Here is a 23,152-nt window from a genome sequence, read left to right as displayed (position 1 = left end):
TCTGGCTTTCTTTGTAACTTCTTTGGGATTCGATGTCTCTGCCTACCTGGTACAAATCTAATTTATAGCTTACTTGTTCAGTCAGGCAACTGGCTAATTGCTTCTAAAGGAAATGGGGTGGGGGAATGCTGTGCTCTTTTGGAAGGCAAAAGCAAGTTAACCCTTTATAAGTAAGATAGAGTGCAGTTACATGCATGTCCATACATTATGAGAGAGTATAAAATTGTGTATCAAAACAATGCCCTTCATTTCCATCACAGGCACAAAGTAATAACTAGTAGAGTTAAATAAATAAATAGTACGAATCAAGGCTTGAATGTTCAGCCTTATCCTGCCACAGGTTCAGGAAGGCAGCTGGTAGCTGGATTTCCTGCTGGTGGGCAATGCTGGGTGGGAGGGAAAAGGACAGCAGGGAATCCATCAGTTGCTACCCTGAAATTACCAGGTATTAACCCTAACCCTAACCCTAACTCCGAATGCAGCCGGCATGAGCGGCGAGCAGCGAGGAAGATCTACGGAGGAGGAAAAGCCCGGATGACCCCCTAGCGACCCCTGCCGGTCACATAACGTAATTAATTGTAGAATTGTAATTGTTGATATGTACTTTGTGAGCCGCCCAGAGTTCCCCATTGGGGGGAGATGGGCAGACAATAAATAAATCGAATGTATAAATAAATAAATAAAATAAATTAAATGGTGTGAAAGTAGCAACAGTGCCCAGCCTCACTGCTGAGGCTCAGCAGAAGTAGGCCGTGGGGAGGTGCACCGTTTATGCTGCTACATTCTCCTGCTGATTTGGGCACAGAAGGAAAGCACATTAACTGGTGTGTCTCCAAGGTATGGTCACAAAAGTCAAGATGGCAGTCTGCAGGGAGTAAGGAAGATGATCTTGGCAGAGATAGGCCAAAGCGACAAGGGGAAAAACATGGCTTCAGTCCAAAACAAAAAGAAGCTATGTGGAAAAGACTCAGGCAGACACCTCCCTAATTCACATGAGTGGGGGTGGGGTGGGGGTAAGTAAAGCACAGTCAGACTTCCAAGATTCTGTTATGATAACCAATCTTAATAAAAATAGTTTTAGCTTTCTGTGCAGTTGATTTCTTGGTCTGGTCTATGTAGTGGGGCTGGCACAGTCACAATGATGCAAGTAAACCTTTGGTGGGACAATCAAAGCTCTGATTGTTTTTTATGGGGATGGCACTTTGATTGCATCATCACAGTCACCATCTTGACTTTTTGAACACACTCCACACATTAACATGGCCTTGAAAAAGAGCCCCCACCCCCAATGGTTAGTAAGGTGTTTCAGGTTGTGGCAAGCAGGACTTGAGGATGAGCCCAGAGACTGTAATACATTTTTCCAACAATGCTTAGTCCAGGAGAGCCAACTTCAAGTCCTGAAACTGGTTCTGAAGGAGCACCGTGCCTGTGCTAATAAAGCGCTGCTTAGGATCCTCAGTTGCATTTAATATTATCTTTATGGAGTCAAACAACACAGTATGTCCTTCATTTATGCTTTTTTCACCCTCTCATTTCCTGTTTAGAAGAACTTACACAATAACCTTTTTCATAGGATACCATATTCATTTTCACTATGAGTATTTGCAAGCACCTACATTAAATTAATACAGGCCACTGTGACTGTTCATCTGTTTTGATAAATCAGAAAAGGAACTTTACAGACTCTTACGTTTTTCTAGGAGCTATGCATAAATTCAACAAATTCAGAATTTCTAGTCTATTAAAATAATAATTTGGATAATTCCAGTTAAATATTTTATAGGTAGTTATGAAGGAAGCAAATCCTTGTATTTACCTTACAAATTAATTATTTCAAAAATCCAACTTGCTGGGCATCACAGCTTTTCAAATGACTTTGGTTCTGGCTGTTTACAGTGGTTGCCTAGTTACAGATGATGCATTTGCATTCTGACCCTTTTGATTTGTTGATTTTAAATACAGCTCTCTCTAGCTCTGGCCGTTTAGAATCGAATCTTTCATTAGGCAATTTCTCTATCCTTGGATTTAAGAGAGCTAAAGCAAGCAAAAACCACACTGGAGAATATATTTCCAAGGACATGAAGTCTCAGCTAAGCAGATCTATTGCAGGAAAGCTATGCAGCTATGCAGCAGTCAGAAGAGAATTCCAGTCACTGTGACTGTATTTAAAATAAACAGTTTTCAAATGTCTTGAGCCTCTTTCTTCCATGCACTCTACAGAAAGATCTTGAAGCCAATCTCCTGGGGATGAAAGTTACCATTACAGTATTTTGTAAATGGCTTGGAATAATATCTGGTTGTTTACTTTTGTCCATGTGAGAACTACTTTTCACATTATTTTACTCCAGATAATCAAGCCTCCAGAATTCAACTTAGGTGGTGTTTCCATACTATTTGAAGCTGGGTACATCAAGCAGATGTATTAAATATTATGTATTAAATATTCACGCAGCATGGCAAATACAGTATAAACATTTACAGTTTAGCTTCTAAGGGGACCTAAATCTTTATAAACATCTCAAATTAGCAGAAGCACAAAAAGAGGGAAGTTGGAAACCAAAGAGACTTTTTTCTTTTCCTTTTTTCTTTTAGCTGTCGTTGCCTATTTTACTTCGTCCATTTTTTTCTTTTTTTCAACATACAGAAACCATAATAAGTAACAATACAGTGGAGACCTTAGTATTAAGTATTCAGCTTAAGACAAAAACCTTTATTGTACAACAAACATTTTGATATATTTTGCAGTTGTTTATTAATGTTACATTCAGCTTTGGATGTAAAATCTAAACAATCTTATGTTTATTAACACTGACATTTCAAATCATAGTCTTCTGACATAATACCTTTTCTGGTTTTCTGTCTTTAAGGTCTAAGTTATCTAAACGTTAGAATGTTAATAACCTCTAGTCAATACTGTATTGTTGGACCCAATACAGGATTCTTTGCCTGGAGACGACTGCCAATAACTTCACCGGACACGAGAAACAGAGCAAAATTCCTTTATTGGTGCGCAGCAGTAAAGGGGACACCTCTATGAAAAGAGGCTCCCCGAACACAAAGAGATCAGGGTTTTTATACATTTTGCTTCAAGGAGATATAACATTTAGAGATTACTGATTGTTCAAGAAGTTTTTCATCACCTTAACTGGGATTTCCCTTTGATTTCTTCTGTACTTTGGAGCCATCTCCATATCTTTTGTTTTCTCAAGAGATGTCAGCTACAGGTGAATGGAGTTAATAGGTTACCAACGTTAGATATAGGCTAACCTAGAAGGATCAGCTATGGGTGAATACATCCTTGCTGTCCTGCAAGAATCACAGGCACAGTACTTTTCCATTCCATGCGCCTCAGTATAAATACCACTCTATCAAATAATATAATGTATTACATGTCTTATAGTAATATAACATTTTTTTTAAAAAAGCAAACCTTAAATATGTATTAAGTACAGTATATGACATATATTAAATATAGTAGAAAAATGTTGGTCTTCGTTAACTGCTAATTTCTGGGGAATTTCTGGCCATTCACAACCTGCATTTCCTGCTTCAAGCATTACAATTTTCTGCTCAAAAGACTACTTATCTTTGGAGCTCCTGTGGCATGAAAAGGGACAAGGAAGGAAAACTCCTGAAGAGGTACCATATCTGGAAGAAACCCACATTGGCACACTGTCTTCCATCTGTATCATTCCAGTTTTCAGATTGTACCAATGCAGGCAATTAAGCAAGTGGGAGAAAGGTTTAAGCTTTCTCTCATTGTAGGCAGTGGTCCCGGTTCTAATCAATCCTCCACATTCTTATTGGGCAGTTGTTGTTGTTGTTCAGTCGTTGTGTCCGACTCTTCGTGACCCCATGAACCATATCCCACCAGGCCTTCCTGTCCTTCACTGCCTCCCTGAGTTTGCTCAGTTTCATGCTCATTGCTTCAGTGATGCTATCTAACCATCTCATTCTCTGCTGTCCTCTTCTCCTTTTGCCTTCAATCTTTCCCAGCATCAGGGTCTTTTCCAAAGAGTCCTCTCTTCGCATTAGGTGACCAAAGTATCTGAGCTTGAGCTTCATTATCAATCCTTCCAATGAGCAATCAGGACTGATTTCCTTTAGGATTGACTGGTTTGACCTCCTAGCAGTCCAGGGGACTCTTAAGAGTCTTCTCCAGCACCACAGTTCAAAGGCATCAATTCTTCGGCGCTCAGCCTTCTTTATAGTCCAGCTCTCACAGCCATACATTACTACTGGAAAAACCATAGCTTTGACAATGCGGATCTTTGTCAGCAAGGTGATGTGTGTGCTTTTTAATATGCTATCTAGGTTTGCCATAGCTTTCCTCCCAAGGAGCAAGCGTCTTTTAATTTCATGGCTGCAGTCTCCGTCTGCGGTGATCTTGGAGCCCAAATAAATGAAGTCTGTTACTGCTTCCATTTCTACCCCTTCTGTTTGCCAGGAATTGATGGGTCCAGATGCCATGATCTTAGTTTTTTTAATGTTGAGTTTCAAGCCAGCTTTCGTACTCTCCTCTTCCACCCTCATCAAAAGGCTCTTTAGTTCTTCTTCACTTTCTGCCATAGGGTGGTATCATCTGCATATCTGAGGTTGTTGATGTTTCTCCCTGCAATCTTAATTCTGGCTTGTGATTCTTCCAGCCTGGCATTTCTCATGATGTACTCTGCATATAGGTTAAATAAGCAGGGCTAAATAAACAAGAGCTATTTGTCAGGAATATCTGCAGGGAGGGGGCCAAAAAGTCAAGCTGGCAGCCACAACTGTGTGGCCAAAGGGACCTTTTAACAGGCGTTGTGACACCTGTAAAAAAGGGGTGAGGTTTCAGTCGCACAGTTGCAGCTGCCACCTTGCCTTTTTTGAGGGGTCCCCCTTGGAAACCTCTGCGGTCGGTAAATTATAAAATTGATATAACGTGTAGTTTGGTTGGAAAACTCTCACTCAGGACAGCCTGAATCTCTCTTTCCAGCCTTGCACAAGGCTTTAAGCTTTGTTGCACAAGTACACACTGGCCGAGTTCATGCAATTAAATTATTTATTTTATTGTCGTATTTCTTCTCACGTACTCCTGAAAGCCAACCCACGGTAGTTTTCAAGGCAATAATGGATGAATAAAATCAACAGTTAATAAACATACTCCCAAAGCAAAATAATAAATAACAATAAAAGCACATCAGGTGCCAATCAAGAAGGAAAGGCTAGTTGATAAAAACAGGTTTTCAAATCTCTTTTATAAGCAGCCAAAGAGGACAGATGCCATGCACCCAAAGGGAAGGAATTCCACAATGTTGGTGCCGCTACCTCCCACCCAGTATTACCTGTTGTCAGGAAAAACACTCATCAGTCTCTCCTTAATGCGCAGTGGGCAGAGTGGATGAATTTAGAAGGCGGCTAAGAACAGCAAGCTTAATCACCTGTCAATTGTCTCAGTGCCCCACAGATGGTGGGGACTGGGGGCAGCAGGGTGAAGCAGTGGTTAGCTCTCCTGATACTCCTCACAACTTCTCCTCAGCATGTTACCTTTTACTTGGCCTATTTCTGGGCGCGGGTCTAGCTAAACCTGTATTCAGAGCTGGCCTGGCTGAGTGAGCTTTCATACTACCAGGGGAAAATAACCTGATATCAGGACTATCCCTTACCAAGACAAGAGACAGATGGGAACCAGGCCTCCCACCCAAAAGAGAGGGCTGCCCATGCCATCTCACGTGCGTGGGAAAAAAGTGCAAAACAACTAACATTGATTTTATTAGATATAGGAGTCACTTTTGATACACAACCCTCACTGGAATCCCTTTCTCGTGGCTTCTTATCTTGCCTGTAGTAAAATTCATTATCGGAAGTTCTTGGATTCTTGTGTACCTATTTAATTATTTCCAAGCCAGCTTAGTAACAGGCATAGACGAAGTCAGAGGGAGCTCTTCCAATGCTCCTGCTCAGCAAAACTCTTCCTTTGTATTTTTAGCCTGCCAGTCACGGTATTTCTGAACATGGGTCAAGTGCTCTTTTGAAAAACGACCAACCTATGTTCAAAAATACCCCTTTTGACAGGTACTGTAAGAGGCAAGGAGGGTGGCACAGGGTTAAATGGGAGTGACTGAAAACAAGCAGGAATGGCAGCGCTGACAGCGAGGGACCCGGAAGTCCAGTTTGTATGACTGGCAGCACTCAGAGATAGTCCGTGGATAGCCTTGGAGAGCACATGGGCTGGACGAGACTTTCAGTACTGCACAATCGGAATTGGCCTGCGCGTAATGATAGCGCCACCAGCGGTGGGATGGACTCTGAATCCCCAAATTATCAGCTCCGCAGAACGGGACAGGAGGAGTCAGAGTCGAACGGAAGAAGCAAGACCAGGCTCGTCCCAAGCAGAAGGGGCCAAGGCTCCACCCGCTCCTCCTCTGCAGGGCGCAGACGTGCGGAGGCAGCTCTGATTCGTTTAGTCTGAGAGTCGTGGTTGCAGCAGGTGTCCCCTTGCTTACGAGAGTATGTTGCGACTGCTCTTGAGTCGCTGCTTGCGAAGAACTTCGATCATGAGTTTCGGGGGTGGCCCGAGCCAGCGGCCGCAGCGAGCGCTCTTTTCCGTTTCTGCGCCTCGTGGGGAGCCTCGCGTCAGCTTTTCTCCCCCCGACTGCAGCCTCTTCGATGAGCCGCTGGCCATCTCGGTGGAAGGCCTGCGGCCCCAGCGGGAAATCGCCCTCCGCGCGTCGCTGGAAGACGAGAGCGGGCTGCTCTTCCAGTCCCGCGCCTTCTATCGAGCGGACCGCGAGGGGCGCCTGGACTTGCGCCGCTCGCCGGCGCTCGAGGGCGGGACCTTCTCGGGTTTGGAACCGATGGGGCTGCTGTGGTCGTTACAGCCGCAAAAGCCCCTCAGACGCCTCGTCAAGCGCGACGTCGAGCGACCCTTTCGCCTGGAGCTGGAGGTGTTAGAAAGTCAGGGAGCGTCTCTGCCTGACCGCGTCCTGGCCAAGGGCTCCCATGAGCGGAGATTCCTGGGCGAAGGGGTGAAGAGAATCCCGGTGCGGGAGGGGCGCATCCGGGCCACGCTTTTCCAGCCTCCCGGTACGCAGCGCGGACGTTGACCTTACTGTGCATTCAAGTCCCGGAGGACCAACCGGATTGACTTAATTAATCTAGTTTTTGGACTTCTCACTGGTGACTCTGAATTGAGCCATAACTAGTCATATGGGCTGAGGCCGCCTAGCCTCTTAGACTAAGTTGCAATCCGGTGGGTTGTGCAAACTCAGTCTTGGTGAGGCTAATTTATGGTTCCGTGGTTATGTTTGCACAACCCACTGAATCACAACCTGTAATGCAACTATATTTTAGCTTAGTGTGTTACATGAATTCAGAAAATAAAATTGAGTAAACCATTGTTACCTTTTTTTGTGTGGCTTCAAGCCAGTCTTGGATCCAAGTGACTGCCTGGACTAATCCCTGCAGCTTTCTTGTCACCATTTTTTGAAAATGGCTTGCCTTTGCCTTCTTCCCAGAGCTGAGAGAAATGACGGGCCCAGAGTCACCCAGCTGGCTTCATGCCCAAGATAGGACTAGAACTCGCAGTCCCCCAGTTTCTACTCTGGTTCCTTTAACTTCTACACCAAACTGGCTCTCTGAATCCAGAAAATAAGATCAGTGGAATACACCATCATTATATTAACCCTGGATAATTGTAATTCAGAAGCAGCTAGTGCATTGTGCAAACCCAGCTCTACATGTTCATACATTGTATTAAATCATGGGTGGTTTGATAGAGGTTTACAGGCAGTCCCCAAGTTACAAACAAGTCCAGTTCTTAAGTCTGTCTTTAAGCCAAATTTGTAGGTAAGTCAGAACAGGTACATACGGTTCTTATTTAGCATCAGTTAGTCAAAGGTTGGTCTTAGTATATAGTGTATACCTTTCTGTGCATATAAAACACTTAAAAACCAATTCCAAATACACTAAAATATCATAAACATAATAATTCATAATAATTCAGTACATAATAGTGCAGTAATAATGAAAGTAACTACATGTGGTACTGTACTGAACAGAGAAAGTATGTGCGTGTGTGTGTAGGTATACAGTACTGTAAAAAACATTAAAGAAACATTTCTTAAAACAGTTTAGATAGAGGGAAAAAAGAAAAAAAATCATGATTAAAGGTTAACCCTTACTCTTGTTTCATCAATGTCTTGCATACCGGAAGGGGCATTCATGAGGTAACATTATGATAATGTTAATAATTGGATGATGCAGGAGAAGATGATGGAGAGATGGCTACTGTTGAAGATGATGGGCCTGGTGTTGGAGAGGATGGACCTGGTGCTGGAGAGTCAGCCTTTGATTCTGCTGCTGGGGGGGGGGGTTACTACTGGAGTGTGTTTCTTGATGTAGGCATCAAGGGAGGTTTGTACAGAGCTTTTCTTTTCTCATCATAAATGGCCATGTAGTAGCTGAGGCCCTCAGTACCTCTAAGGTAAACTTTGGTGAACCTCTCTGTATTAGGATCTTGCTCCTCTAACTTTGCCATCCCTGCTTCAATGAGATGAAAGGCTTCAGCTAAGTGTTTTGTCAAAACCTTTTTCCATTCTGGAGTTTTTAGGTCCCAGTCTGATTCCTCAAATGCTATTATCCTCTGCTGCTCTAGTTCCATAAGGTCTTTACTGTGGAGTCCTTGGGCTTCTCTGAGCTTGGTTGTTTTCTTGCAAAAGTTTCATTACCCTGCTAGGTAACATCTTCAGTGCTAGAATGGAATGGGGTTTGCTCTCTGTTTATATACTGTATATTAACAGAGAGCAAACCCCATTCCATTCTAGCACTGAAGATGTTACCCAGCTGGGTAATGAAATGTTTGCAAGAAAACAACCAAGCTCAGAGAACCCCAAGGACTCCACAGTTCAACCCTGAGCTACACATATTCACTTCTAAAGGTCTTCATTGGTCAGTTCTTCGGGATAGGAGTCAAGTAACTGTAGGAACCATATTATAGCTTGGCCAGTTGTATGAATCAAGCCATGTGCCCTTTTGTGGTATATCCTTGATGCAGGAGTTTATTGGAAGTATGCTAAGTTCTTAAGAAATCTAAATAAAAACAGCTTTTCTACTTTATATCTCTTGCAGGTAAAGACCCCTTTCCAGGTATCATTCAGGTATCTGGAACTGGAGGAGGGCTTCCTGAAAATACAGCCTGTCTGATGGCCAATCATGGCTTTGCTGTATTAGCTTTGGCTTATTATGGGTATGAAGATCTTCCTAAAGAAGTGAAGGAATTTCACCTGGAGTACTTTGAGGAAGCTGTCAATTATATGCTAAAAAACCCAGTGGTAAGTTACTATATTCATGGCCTTTGCAAAAAAAAAAAAAAAAAAGCAAATTCTTTTCAGAAGGCTGCTATGCTTGACAGCTGAAAAAAAGTCCTGTGCAGCTTTAAATTATTGCAGGTTTACTAAGAGGAGGCAGTGTGGTGTAGTAGTTAAGATGTTGGACTAGGACCAGGGAGATATGGGTTTCTCAGCCACAGAAACATGTTGAGTAAATTGGGGTCAGTCACTCTCTGCCCAGCTTTCCTGACAGGATGGTTGTCGAAGAGAAAATTGGAGGGGGGAGCACTGTGTATGTTGCCTTGCACTCCTAGATAATCCAACAAGTAAATAAATGCATTTGCAGGTAGTCCTCGTTTAGTGACTGCCTCATTTAGCAACCATTTGCAGTTGCTACGGTGATGAAAAAGTAACTTTATGACCAGTCACATTTACAACCTTTGCAGGTCTGTAAAGCAAAGGAAAGTTGAATTAAGATCATAAGCACAGGTGCAGTTTCACTTAGTGACCACTTTTTTTAACTACCAAGCTGCTGGTCCCAATTGTGGTCACTTAACCAGGACTACCTGTAATTCATTATCTAGAATGCTTAGCATGTAAGCAGTCTGGATAATCTTTCAGATAACTATTATTATTATTAATAATAATAATAATAATAATAATATTAATAATAATAATTTCTATTTGTATGGCTGCCCATCTCATCTAAGCATCTCTGGGTAGCTCACAACAGGTAAAAAACAATCTAATGAAAGCAAAAACCATTTACTGTATTTATCAGTGTATAACATGCACTTTCCCCCCTAAAATTTGGGGCTGAAATCCTAGCTGTGTGTTATACGCCAATATACGTGTTATACGCCGATGTATAAGCCCCTGTATAACCCCTGTGGCTCCTCACCTCAAGTGGTAGGGCTGGGAGAGTGGAGCCTTCATCTGAGCCAGGGCTGTTACTGGGGCTATAACTGTGCATTTCCCACCTCCTCCTCTGATGGATGACACTTAAACCATGCCTCCTGTCTTTAGTAACATCACCTGCGTGGTCTGGCACTCAGTGTGTCAGAGCAAAACGCCGGCGCTTTGCTCTGGCTCATTACTATACGCTGGACTGCACAGGTGATGTCACTAAAGTACTGCGAGCTTCCCTCCTCTCTTTGCAGCGTTCCGGCGTGTAGTAATGAGTGCCAGACCGCATGGGTGATGTGAAATATTACTTATTTCAGTTTCTTAAAACTACTGGTATCCCTAATGGAATCAAGACAAAAGCATTTAGCATATACAGCCGGTTTCAAATTAAAGGTTGTGGAATATGCCAAGCAACATGGAAATAGAGCTGCAGCAAGGCATTTTGGAGAGCCACCAACAGAATGCACAATACGAGAGTGGCGAAAAAATGAAGAAAAAATCAAGACATTATTAAAAACAAAATGCAATTTCTGCAGCGGTATTGCTAAATGTCTAAAATTGGAAGAACAGGCAAAAGAATTTGTACTTAATCAAAGAAAAGCTGGCATTGCTTTATCAACAAAAATGATAATTATTAAAGCAATGAAAATCAGCAGAGTTACAAATACATGATTTCAAAGGGACAGCATCATGGTGCCAAAGATTTATGAAGAGGCATGAGCTTCAGATGCGAAAAAGAACCAGGATTGCCCAGCATATGCCGGACGATTATGAAGAGACACAGTTAAACTCGAAATAGTTATCAATTCTTTTAAGACATGTGGCATAAGCAGTGCTTTGGATGCTAAAGAAGACAAATTGATTTATGAAGACAGTAGCAGTGAAAACAGCAGTGTTCAGTTTGATTTTGAAGATAGTGAAGACGAAGAGTTTCATAGTTTCCAAGATAGCAGTGATTCTGATTAAAATTTTTGTAAAAACTTATCTAAGTTTTTTCGTTCAAAAAGGTGCTTTTTCTTTCATATTACGTATTTACCTTATAAGTGGTATAAATATTAATAAACAAAAAGTTCAGAGCTCCCTTTATTTTGCTTCCAAGTCATTTATTTTAAATTTAAGTTTTTTTACTCAAACTTCCTTCTTAAAATTAAGGTGTGTGTTATATGCCGATAAATACGATATATAAACATATAAAAGCTATGCATAATCAAAACAAAACAAAAATCATGATTAGTGGCAGAATCCATCCATACATTAGCTCAACACAGCCATTGTAAGAACTCCCCACCATTGCCAGAGCCCCAGTCACAGTGGCAGAGCTCTGGCAATGGTGGGGAGTTCTTACAATGGCTGTGTTGAGTTAATGTATGGATGTTTCACAGGGCAGGCGCTATGGCAGAAAAGGCTCTTCTTGGGTCCCGTCAGATGACACTTTTGTAGACAGGACCCATAACATGCCATTCCTACCTGTCCTGATGGGACATTGCTTTAATGATACTGGCTGCTGTGGGTACTTGAACATGAAGCACAAATATTTGCAACGACAAAGCTTTTACAGCGTGAGTTTCTATTAAAAGTATAAAAGTATTTGTATTAAAAGTATAAAAATATTACCGTATATATTTGTGGATAAACCTAACCTAATTTTTTGGATGTATTTTGGTACCTAAAATTCTCAGCTTATCTGCAAGTATATATGGTATGTGTAATATCAGGCAGTATTAGCTGTTACATTGATTTAATGTATTTCATCTCAAAGAGCTGTGTTCTCACAACATAGTAATTTTGATTGACTTTAACTCTGTTAGTTTTGTTGTTTAGCATGTTAAGTTATCCCAGCTAGTGTTATCAGTTAATGATTCAGTATGTTCTGTGAAGGCAGAAAATGTGGTTGGTTCTGTAAAATTAACTAAACTGAGCTTCGTTACTGTATCGCTGTAGCATGTTGGACTTTATTCTTTGTGCTATGCTCCTGAAAGAGATCGTGGGAAGGTTAAGGCCATAGCAACTCATTTCTTTCCATTTTGGGCAGCCAAAGATGCAAGATTAACTGAAGCATGAAAGCTTTAGGCAGTCACTGCAATAGAAAGCAGTTCAACCGGAAAAGTAAAATGGTTTGGGGTTTAGAATTCCAGCAGAACTGCAGATAAAAAGCATGAATTATTTTCCGGGAGGCTGTGTTCACATAACACATACTTCTGGTTTGCTTAAGGATGGCTTATTGACTAAACCACAATATGGGTCTGTACAATATGCTGTGCTTAACAAGGTTTCCCTGGTTTTCATTTAGGGTTATTATGTGAGCATAGCCATGGGATGATGATGATGATGATGATGATGATGATGATGATGATGATGATATAAGGATAACTACGTGGCATGGATCCAGGTTACCTGAGGGACCGCCTCACCTCCATTACATCAACCTGTTCCACCAGATCAGGCAGAGGGGGCATGTTGTGGACCCCATCAGCAGGAGAAAGTTGGCGGGCAGGGCCCTGGAGGAGCCTTCTCTGCCGTGGCCCCCGCCCTTTGGAATATTCTCCTCCCAGAGGTGCAGCGGGCCCTTACCCTCTTGGTTTTCCGGAAAAGACTTAAGACCTGGCTCTGCCAGCTTGCATGGGGCAATAAGAGTTTTAATCAATCCTGAGGGTGGCTGGCGCCCTGATGTCACTCCCTGAGTTATTTGCCAATTCCATCATTCTTGGAATTTATTATTTTTAAGATTGTTTTTATATTGTATTTTAATTGATTTTATCGCCTCTGTAAACCACCCAGAGTCGCTTTTCAACAAGATGGGCGGTGACAAATTTGATATATGAATGAATGAATGAATGAATGAATGAATGAATGAATGAATGAATGAATGAATGAATGAAGCATGTGATAGGAACATAGTTAGCAGTCTTACACACCTGTTTCCGTGTGAATCTGATTTTCCTTTTCTTTCCTTTTTAGGTTAAAGGTCCAGGAATTGGGCTGTTGGGACACTCCAAAGGGGCTGACCTCTGTATTTCCATGGCCTCTTTTTTAAAGGGCATCACGGCCACAGTCACAGTGAATGGTTCTATAGCCAACGTGGCTGCAACACTACGCTACAAGGATATCACCATTCCACCTCTTGGCTTTGATCCAAATCGGGCCAAAATTGATCAGAATGGGATAGTTGACATTATTGATATCCTGAACAACCCACTTGAGGGTCCTGACCGCCAAAGCTTAATTCCATTAGAGAAGGCTGAGGGACGTTTTCTTTTTATTGTGGGCATGGATGATCATAACTGGAAGAGTGAATTCTTTGCCAGTGAAGCTGCCAATCGTTTACAAGCTCATGGAAAAGAGAAGCCTGGAATCATTTGCTATCCTGGAACAGGTCATTACATTGAACCTCCTTATACGCCATTGTGCCCTGCTTCATTCCACTTTTTGGTGGGCAGACCAGTGGTCTGGGGGGGGGAACCCAGAGCTCACGCAGCAGCGCAAGTCGATGCTTGGAAGCAGATTCAAATCTTCTTTCACAAAACCCTCAATGATAGCAAGAACAAACTCTGAATCTGATGGTTATGAGCTGTGTTTCAGGTGGATGCATGTATGTTTACTAAGCAAAACGCTGGGGATGGGAGATAAAGCTGGGAACTGATATGAACTGGGGGCAAGAACAAGCAGACTGTCAGGCAATGAAGCCCGTTTGAACTTTCTTTTTCTAATCTTCAAATATTGTACCTGCGTTCTCTATTCTGTATTAAAGTCCTCAAGGCTGGGATCTGCATGCAGTTGATAGCATAAGATGGTGACAGTGTGATTTTGATTTATTGATTAATTTCAATTTATATGGCCATCCCTCTTACCACAGTAACTCTGGGTTGTGAACAAAGGTTACACAGAAACCATAATAGAAATCCTTAAGATGTACCATGCTAAAGATATAATTCAAAACAAACACCACAGGGAAGCCCTGGGATCCACAGAGGTTGTATGCATACAATCTGGTCCAAAGCCCCAGCTGCCTTCTCATTCCAAGTGGCAGTTAAGTCTTCAGCCAGACTGTGCACCAGACTTTCAGGAATAACCACAAGCTCCCTCTGAACCCATCTGGGCTGGAATGAGGAACTGGTACCAAACGCTAAGGCCGCATTCCTGGAGGGTGACCTGTCCCCAGGCTCCTGCCATATCTCCCTCTACCCAACAACATGCAAACCTCCCCACCACGCTGAGGGTCCCCTCCTCATCTTGTCAGTCACCTACTTTTTACATACATTGCAAGCTTCAGTTGGTGTCCCAGAAAGCTCGGGTCCTTTCCTGGCCTGCAAACCCAATAAATCACACCAAAGAGGTGGAAAGAAATAAAGCTTTTATTTGTAAATAAAAGGATGCCCAGTAGTAAGTTCCAAATGGGCACAGCTCTGCTTGGAGTGAACCTTTTTTTATACAGTTGTAAACAGTGTACATAACTATAAACCGATCAAAAACCATACGTTTAATTCAACTGAGGATTAATCAGGAAGAAGTAAGATGGTTCATCTGAGGGTTAAGAGATATATTGAAGTTTTATTTTATCAAACATTCCTGAGTAACTTGGTACCAGGATCCCATCCACCATCTTAACAAACTGGCATTCCTAGACAGGCAGATGGTCTGGGTTTCATCTATTGCTATCATGTCTACCCAATAAGCAGGTCACCCAGTGTTCAAGGCACTACCAATGGGTGCAAAGCATCATAATTATAACTCTGCTAAATAATAAGCAATGCATGGATTAAAATGATTTATCAATATACATAAATACAAAGGATAAAACATGGGTTAAAATGGGCTGTCTGCCCATGTGTCTATCACAATCACATGGATGTGGCCTTCACCCTGACTTTTTTTTTTTTTGACAGCCCCTGATTGTATCCTTCCAAATTAAAAAGAAAAATGGATTTGTAGGTTAATTTTGCAATTTTGTCTTTAACTTGTAATGGGTGCAATTTAACATCTCATAGCATATCTGATTTTAATAATCTTATATAGTGACCTTGAATGTATGTGAAAACAGACTAGCATATTACTGGCAGAGAGAATTAGATTTAAAAAATCAAGTGAATAGGAATGTGTCATCTCTTCTCCAAGTTGTTTTCAGCAGAAGAAAGGGTAACTTCCTATGACTGAAGAGTGTGCTGTGTAGTATTCATTTACAAAAATAATTACTCAAATAAGCACTTCAGCCAGGAGATAATGTTCTAAAAATATCTGCTGCTTCTGACAGTGCCAACTGGAGAAAAGGACCAATCGTTTCATCATCTTCCAGATAATGCAGATAAATCTCTTACGTTATAATATAAATTAACTGCATCATATTGTCTGGATGCATACAAAATAATACAATTCTATTATGCAGAAAAATTAAACTGCCTACTACTAACAGTGTGTTATAAGGCTGGAGCAATCTGTTAAGTCCTGAGTGCGGTCCAATTTATAAACTTCCCTGTTTTATCAGCTTTGTTCTATCTTACTCTGCTTTTGAACTGTTCTTATTTTTTATTCTTATCACGTTTCATTGCATTTCTTGTTAAAATTAATAAGATAACATACATGTTACTGCTAAGTTAAAAATGACTTTAGAAGTTCAAGAAATTCTAAGTCAATATTTGCAGATCCAAATAAATTTATCACTAGTCTGAGGCGTCCAAAACCGACCTCGAACGCCCCGTTTTGGAAGCGTGGTCTCTGAGATCGATTGCTACAGCCTCTCGCGTCTTCACGTGGATTGTCGGACTGACGCAAAGGGGATCGCCCTTTAGATCCACCGATCATCTGGAATCGCAAGGAGTTCGGACAGCTGAGCTGCGAGTCCGTCATGTGGCGAAGAATTATAGACAGAGCGTGGGACTTCCCCCTGGAGTATTTGCGGGGACCGTGCCACCCTTTGGGGAGGATCTTTCCGAAAAGCTACGACCGAAGAGGCGTAGTAACGATCTCGGGCACTCCCACGGCAGGCTTGGCAGATCAGCCCGCGAAAATTACGATTGAAGGACTCGCGCCTTTGCAGGGGGTGACGCTCCGGGCGCTCGTGGCGAACGAGCAGGGCACCCTCTTTGACTCCTGCGCACATTACCAAGCGGACGGGCAGGGGGGAATAGACCTGTCCAAAGATGTGTCTAAGGGGGGAGACTATGTCGGGGTTGAGCCCATGGGGCTATTTTGGAGCCTCTCCCCCGCTGCCATAGAGAAACCTTACCAAGGGCTGGAGCCCGGGCACGTGGAGCGTCCCGTGAAAGTGGAGATTACGGTACATCAGGAATACAGCCAGCCCGGGGCTATCCCCGGACAGGTGCTTGCCCAAACGAGCGTGGAAAGGTGGTTCACTCTTCCTGACGTGAGAAGGATTAGGTTGAAGGAAGGTGCGGTAAGAGGCAGCTTGTTCCTTCCCTCAGGTGAGTAGAGGAGGATGTGCATGTGAGGGTTCAGGCTTTTTCTGTCCAGAGTTAGGCATTTCCTCCAGTCTTGGCAACTGCTGTGCTATTGCAGTCTCAGTCAAGGCAATGAAACCGGAATAAGCAGTGAGCCATTTGTGGTAGCATGCAAAAATATAGGGTTGATGGGCAAAGCTCAGGTAGCTTGGACAAACTTCAGGCAGAGGTAATATAACACAAGGGATTGCGCATGCACTAAACTGGCTTGTATTTGGATCTAAGCAGTGGCAATCTTACCAAAAATATTTTAAAAATGAGCTCGTAGGAAAAGAAAATACAATTTTAAAGGGGTTTAATATAAAAAATTCAATTTAAAAAATCCCATTGGTGATATCCAGCCCCAACAACATTGATCAATATCTACTCTTACTAGGAAATGGCCCATTTCCAGGTGTGATAGACATGTTTGGTGATGAAGGTGGGTTAATCGAATTCCGATCCAGCCTTCTGGCAACCCAAGGCTTTGCTGCTCTTTCCTTGCCATATTTTAATTTTGAGGATCTCCCAAAAGTCATGGATGATTTCCACCTTGAATATTTTGAAGAGGCAGCCAAATTTTTGCTGCGCCATCCAAAGGTGAGTGTTGTGAAGAAAACATTTCTATCTATAATATAGTTTGTGTACTAATGCACAATGAATTGAACATTATTGAAAAAATATTCTTTTTCCAATTGATTCTGAATGAAAAAACTATGAGGAAACCAAAAGAAAAACGTCTACCCATATCACTCTGCTGTTTTGCCAGGAAATATACATTACTGATAGCTGTTGTGATGAAGCTCCCACACAATGACACAAACAACAAAATGATTAGTGCTTGTATAGCCAGGTATTTTTACTGTGCAAAAAGAGAATGAGTGAGAAAACTTGACAGGAGGTGGAAAAAGTCAGAGGCCATAAAACTACAGAGAGAGAACTATAGAAAGGAGACTATCTGGAAACCATAATGCGAAAGTTCCGTACTGCCAGAAAGAGATAACAAGAAAACACTGAAAGTTCAAGGTGTAAATCAGCAGAGATGCTGTGCAAGAGCTATTGAAACAAACCTGGATTCCTGGACATGTGTTTATTTCCAGTCATGAATAACGAGCAGAACCTATCCAAAACTGATCCTTGGATGACTACAAAGAGCTATTCTTTCTGAAAAAATCTGGAAGATTCTAGAAAATAACAAGCCAAAAAGTCCCTTCTCTACACAGAAGGCATAAGAAGACTACATCTGCAAATTGGGGGATAGCTCATGCACAAACTATTATTTTCTGCTCCACTTCCCTCTAATTTAGAATGCTGCAACCTAACATGTAGTAATCAAATATGAAAAATTGGATGAGAGGATGGATGAACAGGGCAATTGGATGTAAATTTATTTAGGTTTATAAGAAATGTGGTTTCTAACACCTACTGTATTAATCTTTTGTGGATAAACTTATGCATAATACTGACATTAAACAAACAGATGTTAATATGTCAGTTCAGATTAGGATTTCATGTATTGATTTGGTTATCAGTGATAGTGCTTTCCATGACAAAGGACATAATTAATTTAGAAGATTTTAAATAGTTTTCTTTATAGAGTCTTTGTCAAAAACTGGACTGTTTCCAAGAAAACTATGGAAAGCATACCTAATAATCACAGCAAATACCAAAGATTTAATCACATACACAAAGATATCAATTTTCTGAACAAAGTAGGGTTTTTCTCCCCTATCCCATCCCCCAACACATTGCTCATACATTTTTCATTCAGAATATTTTAGAGAGAATTTGTCTAGGTTAGCCTTAAAAATAATTTAATATATAGGGATCTCTCTATACCATTCTCAAAGCAGTATGTGGTACAAAGTGGAAAAGCTCCTTCTGAGGGAGCAGATAATAATTATATCTTTATTTTGAAAAGGAGATACATTATATAATCTTTCTGTAAACATACTAAGATTTTCCTCATTGAAGTATCTTTAAAAATACTCAGTATTTTTAACAAATCTAACCTGAGATGCTCCATGACACTTATGAATAAATAATTCATATAATAAATACGTTTTTAAAAATAGATAATAAATCAATTGTGTTCTTTTTAATTCTGTTCAATAATTGCACTCATGCTGTTTCATTCATGAAGGTTAAAAAGCCAGGAATTGGTGTTATTGGAACTGGGAAAGGAGGAGAACTGGCTTTGTCAATGATGACCTTCCTTCCAGAAGTGGTGGCTGCGGTCTGCATTTCTGGCTGCAGCTCCATCACCGCCAGCGCCCTTCATTATGGAAAACTGACCCTGCCTGGGCTTTGCTTTAATATGAGCAGGATCAAGATTTCGGACAATGGAGTATTTGATATTTACGAAGCTTTGGATGACCCAAGGGATCCAGCCAATTCACAGTGCCGTATCCCCATAGAAAAGGCAGAAGGCCATTTCCTTTTTGTGGTTGGAGAGGATGATCGCCATTGGAAGAGCTCCTTGTATGCTGAAATAGCTACTGCGTGTCTACGCCAGCATAGGAAAGACAATTTTAAACTCTTGAGTTACCCTGGAGCAGGCCATCAAATTAATCCATCTTTTTCTCCTGTTTGCCTGGTAGCTTTAGATCGTGTTCTAGGGGTGCCTATTCTGAGCGGTGGAAAGAATAGAGCTCATGCCCATGCCCAAGAACATTCCTGGGGGAAGATACTTGAGTTCCTAAATTTGCACTTGAGATGAGATGAGCAAGCAGATGGTTGAACACTGAAACAAAATGAGAGGAAAAAGTTCCAGAGAAAACTAAGAAATAGTCAGGCACTGAGCAGATAGGATGGGCAGAGATAATGTATAAAATATATGCCTATTCTGGTTAAATTATCAACAATATGGATAACAAGATAAGATTAGTTCAGATGGAGTGGCCAAAAGTATATTTTTTAGAAATCTAGAGTACTGGAATGAAGAATGGTTTTGTTTAAATTAATGTTCATGGAGTTGCAAATGCTAGTTAACTCCTAAAGCACTGCAACAAATCAAATACAGCCAGCTGCACCAACTATAGCTTCTGCCATTTTAAGATCATATATACAGAATATAATTACTTTCTGCCTTCTGGGAATTTTATGTCTGGAGTATAACTTCAGCACACATAGCCAGTACTGTATTCTTACTTGAATAGAGAGAACTCTTGGAGAGAGAGAAATAAGAGGTAGGTACTGACTTACAATGATGTGTGAGGCCACCTGCAAAATCTGTTAACCAATTCAACATGAAAGGTGGCACATTTCTGTTTAGCTGTTATACAAAATATAGTGGCTTTTACAACACAGATACCTGTTTTGCATACACACCAAGACAAGGTTTGTTTAACTACATTATAGCTTATGTGTGAATCCAGCCAAAATAAATCTTGTCAAAACTGCCAAAATCTTTAGCCAGAATCAGATTTTTTTAAAATAACTAAATAATACAAAGTGTATTACAGATTCAAATTTTTACTAAGACTGAATTTGTAATTTATCTAAAATGTATTTCCAAAATATAAAAACCAGCCAATTAAAACATTTAGAGTATCAGTTCTTATGGCTTGTCACCAGGAGCTCACTAATACAACACTCTAAAGACTATAAATGTATTTTAAATGCTGAGGACATAGGTACTACCTAAACTGACATTCATAATGGTTCTAAGAGAGAACAAATTGTCACATATTTAATATTTAGTATGAAGTATTACTGATGTTATCATGTTCTTAAAAGTACATTTTATTGCAATTTTTTCAAGCACTATACTTTGTAAAATTGCATCTGTGAAGCATGTGTTTCTTGAGTCTCATGTATCTATGCAAGCACACAAGCAGACACTCTTTTCTTTTGCAGTTAGTAAGTAGGACCTGAAAGCAGAAGAGATCATTTAGTTTCCCAAAGGAAGATTTTTCCCATAGGAAAAGGGCTGCTGAGCTGACAAAAATGATGAGACTTAAAAAACAAAAAAATATGGTGGGTAGGAGGACTTCTAGTAGTGGAAGGCTATGTGATAATTGGCAACACAAAATGGATCTAGACATCATGGACTGTTTAAGATTTGTTACTGGGGGTGATCCTTAAACAGACTGGTCTGCATTACAATGCTAAAGGATTGTTGGTTCAAAAAGAGTCTGACATCTCAAGTGGAGAAGACTTACCAAATACCTGAAGAGAAAAAGGTATTGCAGAACCTCTTCTTCTACCCTTCACAAAAGGTCTCCAGTGGAGACTAAGTGACAGAAGACATAAGGTTCTACTAGTCAGAGAGAAAGCTTGTGACAGCCTGAAAGAGGAAATGCTGACCAGCATATTAAGCCCCCTACTTATCTCTAAATAGAAAGTAGGAGGATATTTAGAAATAGATTAGTCTATTTCTCTATTAGTCTATATGTTAATTAAGCAAATTTATAGAATGCATATCTAGGTAGAGAACATGTAGGTTGCATAATATTCAGTAGGGAAAAAAGTCCACAGTGCATTTTAAAACTCAAATTGTGGTTATTATCTGCCAAACAGCATGGAATGTGCTTATCTTATAGTAAGGAACACTTGCAACTATTATGATTGTACTGGCTTATATAACTAAGGACATGCAAACACTTGCAGTGCAATTACTTAAAATGTAATATCTGTGTAAGCATCATTTCTAATCTGACTACAGTAATTTTATGCACAAACATACTTGATTTTCTATTGGGAAAAAAATCAAATTTTCTCCTAAAATTAAGCCAGCAATTCTTCCAAAGTTGAAAGGTGTACAGATAACAGTGTCACCAGGATCAATTATATGTAACAACATGCCTTATCCCCAACTCAAATCCAAGCTCAGAAAATATACAAACATTCACAAAGAGTTAATGATGGCACAAAAACTAGCATTGGTCAGCTCACTAACAAATGCCATGTGAATTATTTAAACAAAAAGCAAGCAGACACAATACTGTAATGTAACGTACAGCATATTAAAACAATGTAATAAGTAGAAGAAAGTAATACAAATATTTCTTACTATATCAGGAAACAGTAAGAACAAAAATAAAATCCCAATATCAGTAACAGATGAAATCACTCTACCCTAGGACCTCTTGAAAGAGCCATATTTTAAGGGCTTTCAGTGTTACTTAATGTAATTGTTGCTGTTGGTTCTCCACTTTTTCTTTAATGCCTCTTCCTACCATGTGTGTACATGATATATCTAGTACTGAAACTGATTAGTGCATCTGATTAATTGGAAAGTGGTCCAGAAAAGTGTTGTCACCATACATTTGTTAATGTGGCAATACTGTTTTTCCTTGCCAACAATCCAGTAGTTTCGGCTCTAGAAATTATTCTTAGCCAGGAAGTGTTTCTTTGACATTTTTATAAATCAGTCGAAACATTTATATTTACAGTAAAAGGCCTTGATTGTGGGAAAAATCTGTATCTTTGCTTTTACTTTTGGGAAAATGTGAATGTGACAGCGTGGAATCACTAAAACAAAAAAACCCCTGAATTTCACCCCTTCTGTAAAGGGGAAATCCAATCTAAAAACAATTAAAATTATTAAATGAACTAAGCAGGTCATATCTGGACTATAAAAATGCGGACGATCGTGGCAACAAAGAACTCCTCTGCATTTTTGCAGCCCAGTAGCGGCATGTCTAACTGAACGAGAACCATCCTTTCTTCCCTTGCTTATTTAGGGCTTCCGCTCACCCACGCGCACAAATATCCTCATGAAATACGCCTCAATTTTCAAAAAGAGCTAAATTAAATTGCCATGGCCAGCGTAGTTCAATGCCCCAAATACCGGTTGTAATAGGACGCACGGAGTACCGTACTTCCCCAGCTCAAAAACAAAACCGGAAATCAACGCGCGTTTAGTAATATGACCCTTTTTCCTGCCTCTATGATTAGGGGGAGACTTCCGGGGTCAAAGCCTCTCTATTTTCGAGGGATCTCTGTGATCCGGATGTTGACTTTGCTTTTTGCTCCCGCGCCTGGCCCCGCCCAGCTTTCAGGTGAGCATGCGCGCGGATTTAGCTCACCATAGCAACCAGGGCAGGAGACTGTAGCAACTAGAATCCTAACAATGGTGAGTTCCTTCGAAGATTACCGGGGGAAGGAAGAGAGGTCTGGGTGAAGATGAGGCGGAGGGAGGCTATCCTTTGGGAAGGGGAGTTGGGTGCGCTGGCTGGCTGGCTGGCTGGCTGGCTGTAGTAATAGTGGCAAAAGTTTAAATTGTAGCGATGGGTGTTGGAGAGAAGGGAACAACAGCAATGGGAATGTTCTGGCAGGAGAGAGGGGGCTTTGGGGGGAAAGAAAGGGTCTGGAGCAACAGGTTTCAGGCATTACTGGAGAGAGGAGAGATCCCTTTGGGGAAAGAGAGACCAAAGAGGCCTGTGAGAAACTGGCTTGCGGAGGTGGGAGGTACTGGTCCAGTGGAGGTTGTAAGTGCTTTTAAAAGTTTAGGGAAGAAGTTCCAGCCGTGACACAGTCACACGCTAGGCTGGTGGAGCAAATGAT

At 41.1% G+C, this 23,152-nt stretch overlaps 3 protein-coding genes across 3 annotated transcripts in view; all 3 read left to right on the top strand.

Annotated features, from left to right (window-relative positions):
* Positions 1 to 6,314: 6,314 nt before the first annotated feature.
* On the top strand, positions 6,315 to 13,974 carry LOC103063836 (acyl-coenzyme A thioesterase 1-like). Its single transcript, XM_007438198.4, has 3 exons — positions 6,315 to 7,062; positions 9,106 to 9,308; positions 13,170 to 13,974. Exons 1-3 carry the CDS (start codon positions 6,489 to 6,491, stop codon positions 13,761 to 13,763), a joined length of 1,371 nt encoding a protein of 456 aa, XP_007438260.1. The 5' UTR covers positions 6,315 to 6,488; the 3' UTR covers positions 13,764 to 13,974.
* Positions 13,975 to 15,973: 1,999 nt separating this feature from the next.
* LOC103064477 (acyl-coenzyme A thioesterase 1) lies at positions 15,974 to 22,054 on the top strand. Its single transcript, XM_088145540.1, has 3 exons — positions 15,974 to 16,627; positions 17,040 to 17,242; positions 18,786 to 22,054. Exons 1-3 carry the CDS (start codon positions 16,051 to 16,053, stop codon positions 19,359 to 19,361), a joined length of 1,356 nt encoding a protein of 451 aa, XP_088001666.1. The 5' UTR covers positions 15,974 to 16,050; the 3' UTR covers positions 19,362 to 22,054.
* Positions 22,055 to 22,588: 534 nt separating this feature from the next.
* The window catches only part of DNAL1 (dynein axonemal light chain 1), a 30,025-nt gene continuing 29,461 nt past the window's right edge, over positions 22,589 to 23,152 (top strand). Inside the window, exon 1 of the mRNA XM_088145545.1 lies at positions 22,589 to 22,721. The gene's annotated coding sequence lies outside the window, so the exon portion shown is untranslated. The remainder of the gene's footprint in view (positions 22,722 to 23,152) is intronic.

Source organism: Python bivittatus, unplaced genomic scaffold, assembly GCF_059951505.1.
Source record: "Python bivittatus isolate LINGU-HERP-01145 unplaced genomic scaffold, Pbiv_v1 ctg000480_np1212, whole genome shotgun sequence".
NCBI lineage: Eukaryota > Metazoa > Chordata > Lepidosauria > Squamata > Pythonidae > Python > Python bivittatus.
Note: the sequence above shows the minus strand (reverse complement) of the source record. Positions and strands in the feature narration are given on the sequence as shown.

What these genes read in the sequence shown, in the direction of transcription:
- LOC103063836 (XM_007438198.4), top strand. Translation starts at nt 6,489, where the DNA reads ATGTTGCGACTGCTCTTGAGTCGCTGCTTGCGAAGAACTTCGATCATG. An exon ending in CACGCTTTTCCAGCCTCCCG is followed by an intron (nt 7,063 to 9,105) that starts GTACGCAGCGCG and finishes TATCTCTTGCAG; the next exon opens with GTAAAGACCCCTTTCCAGGT. An exon ending in ATATGCTAAAAAACCCAGTG is followed by an intron (nt 9,309 to 13,169) that starts GTAAGTTACTAT and finishes TTTCCTTTTTAG; the next exon opens with GTTAAAGGTCCAGGAATTGG.
- LOC103064477 (XM_088145540.1), top strand. Translation starts at nt 16,051, where the DNA reads ATGTGGCGAAGAATTATAGACAGAGCGTGGGACTTCCCCCTGGAGTAT. An exon ending in CAGCTTGTTCCTTCCCTCAG is followed by an intron (nt 16,628 to 17,039) that starts GTGAGTAGAGGA and finishes TACTCTTACTAG; the next exon opens with GAAATGGCCCATTTCCAGGT. An exon ending in TTTTGCTGCGCCATCCAAAG is followed by an intron (nt 17,243 to 18,785) that starts GTGAGTGTTGTG and finishes TCATTCATGAAG; the next exon opens with GTTAAAAAGCCAGGAATTGG.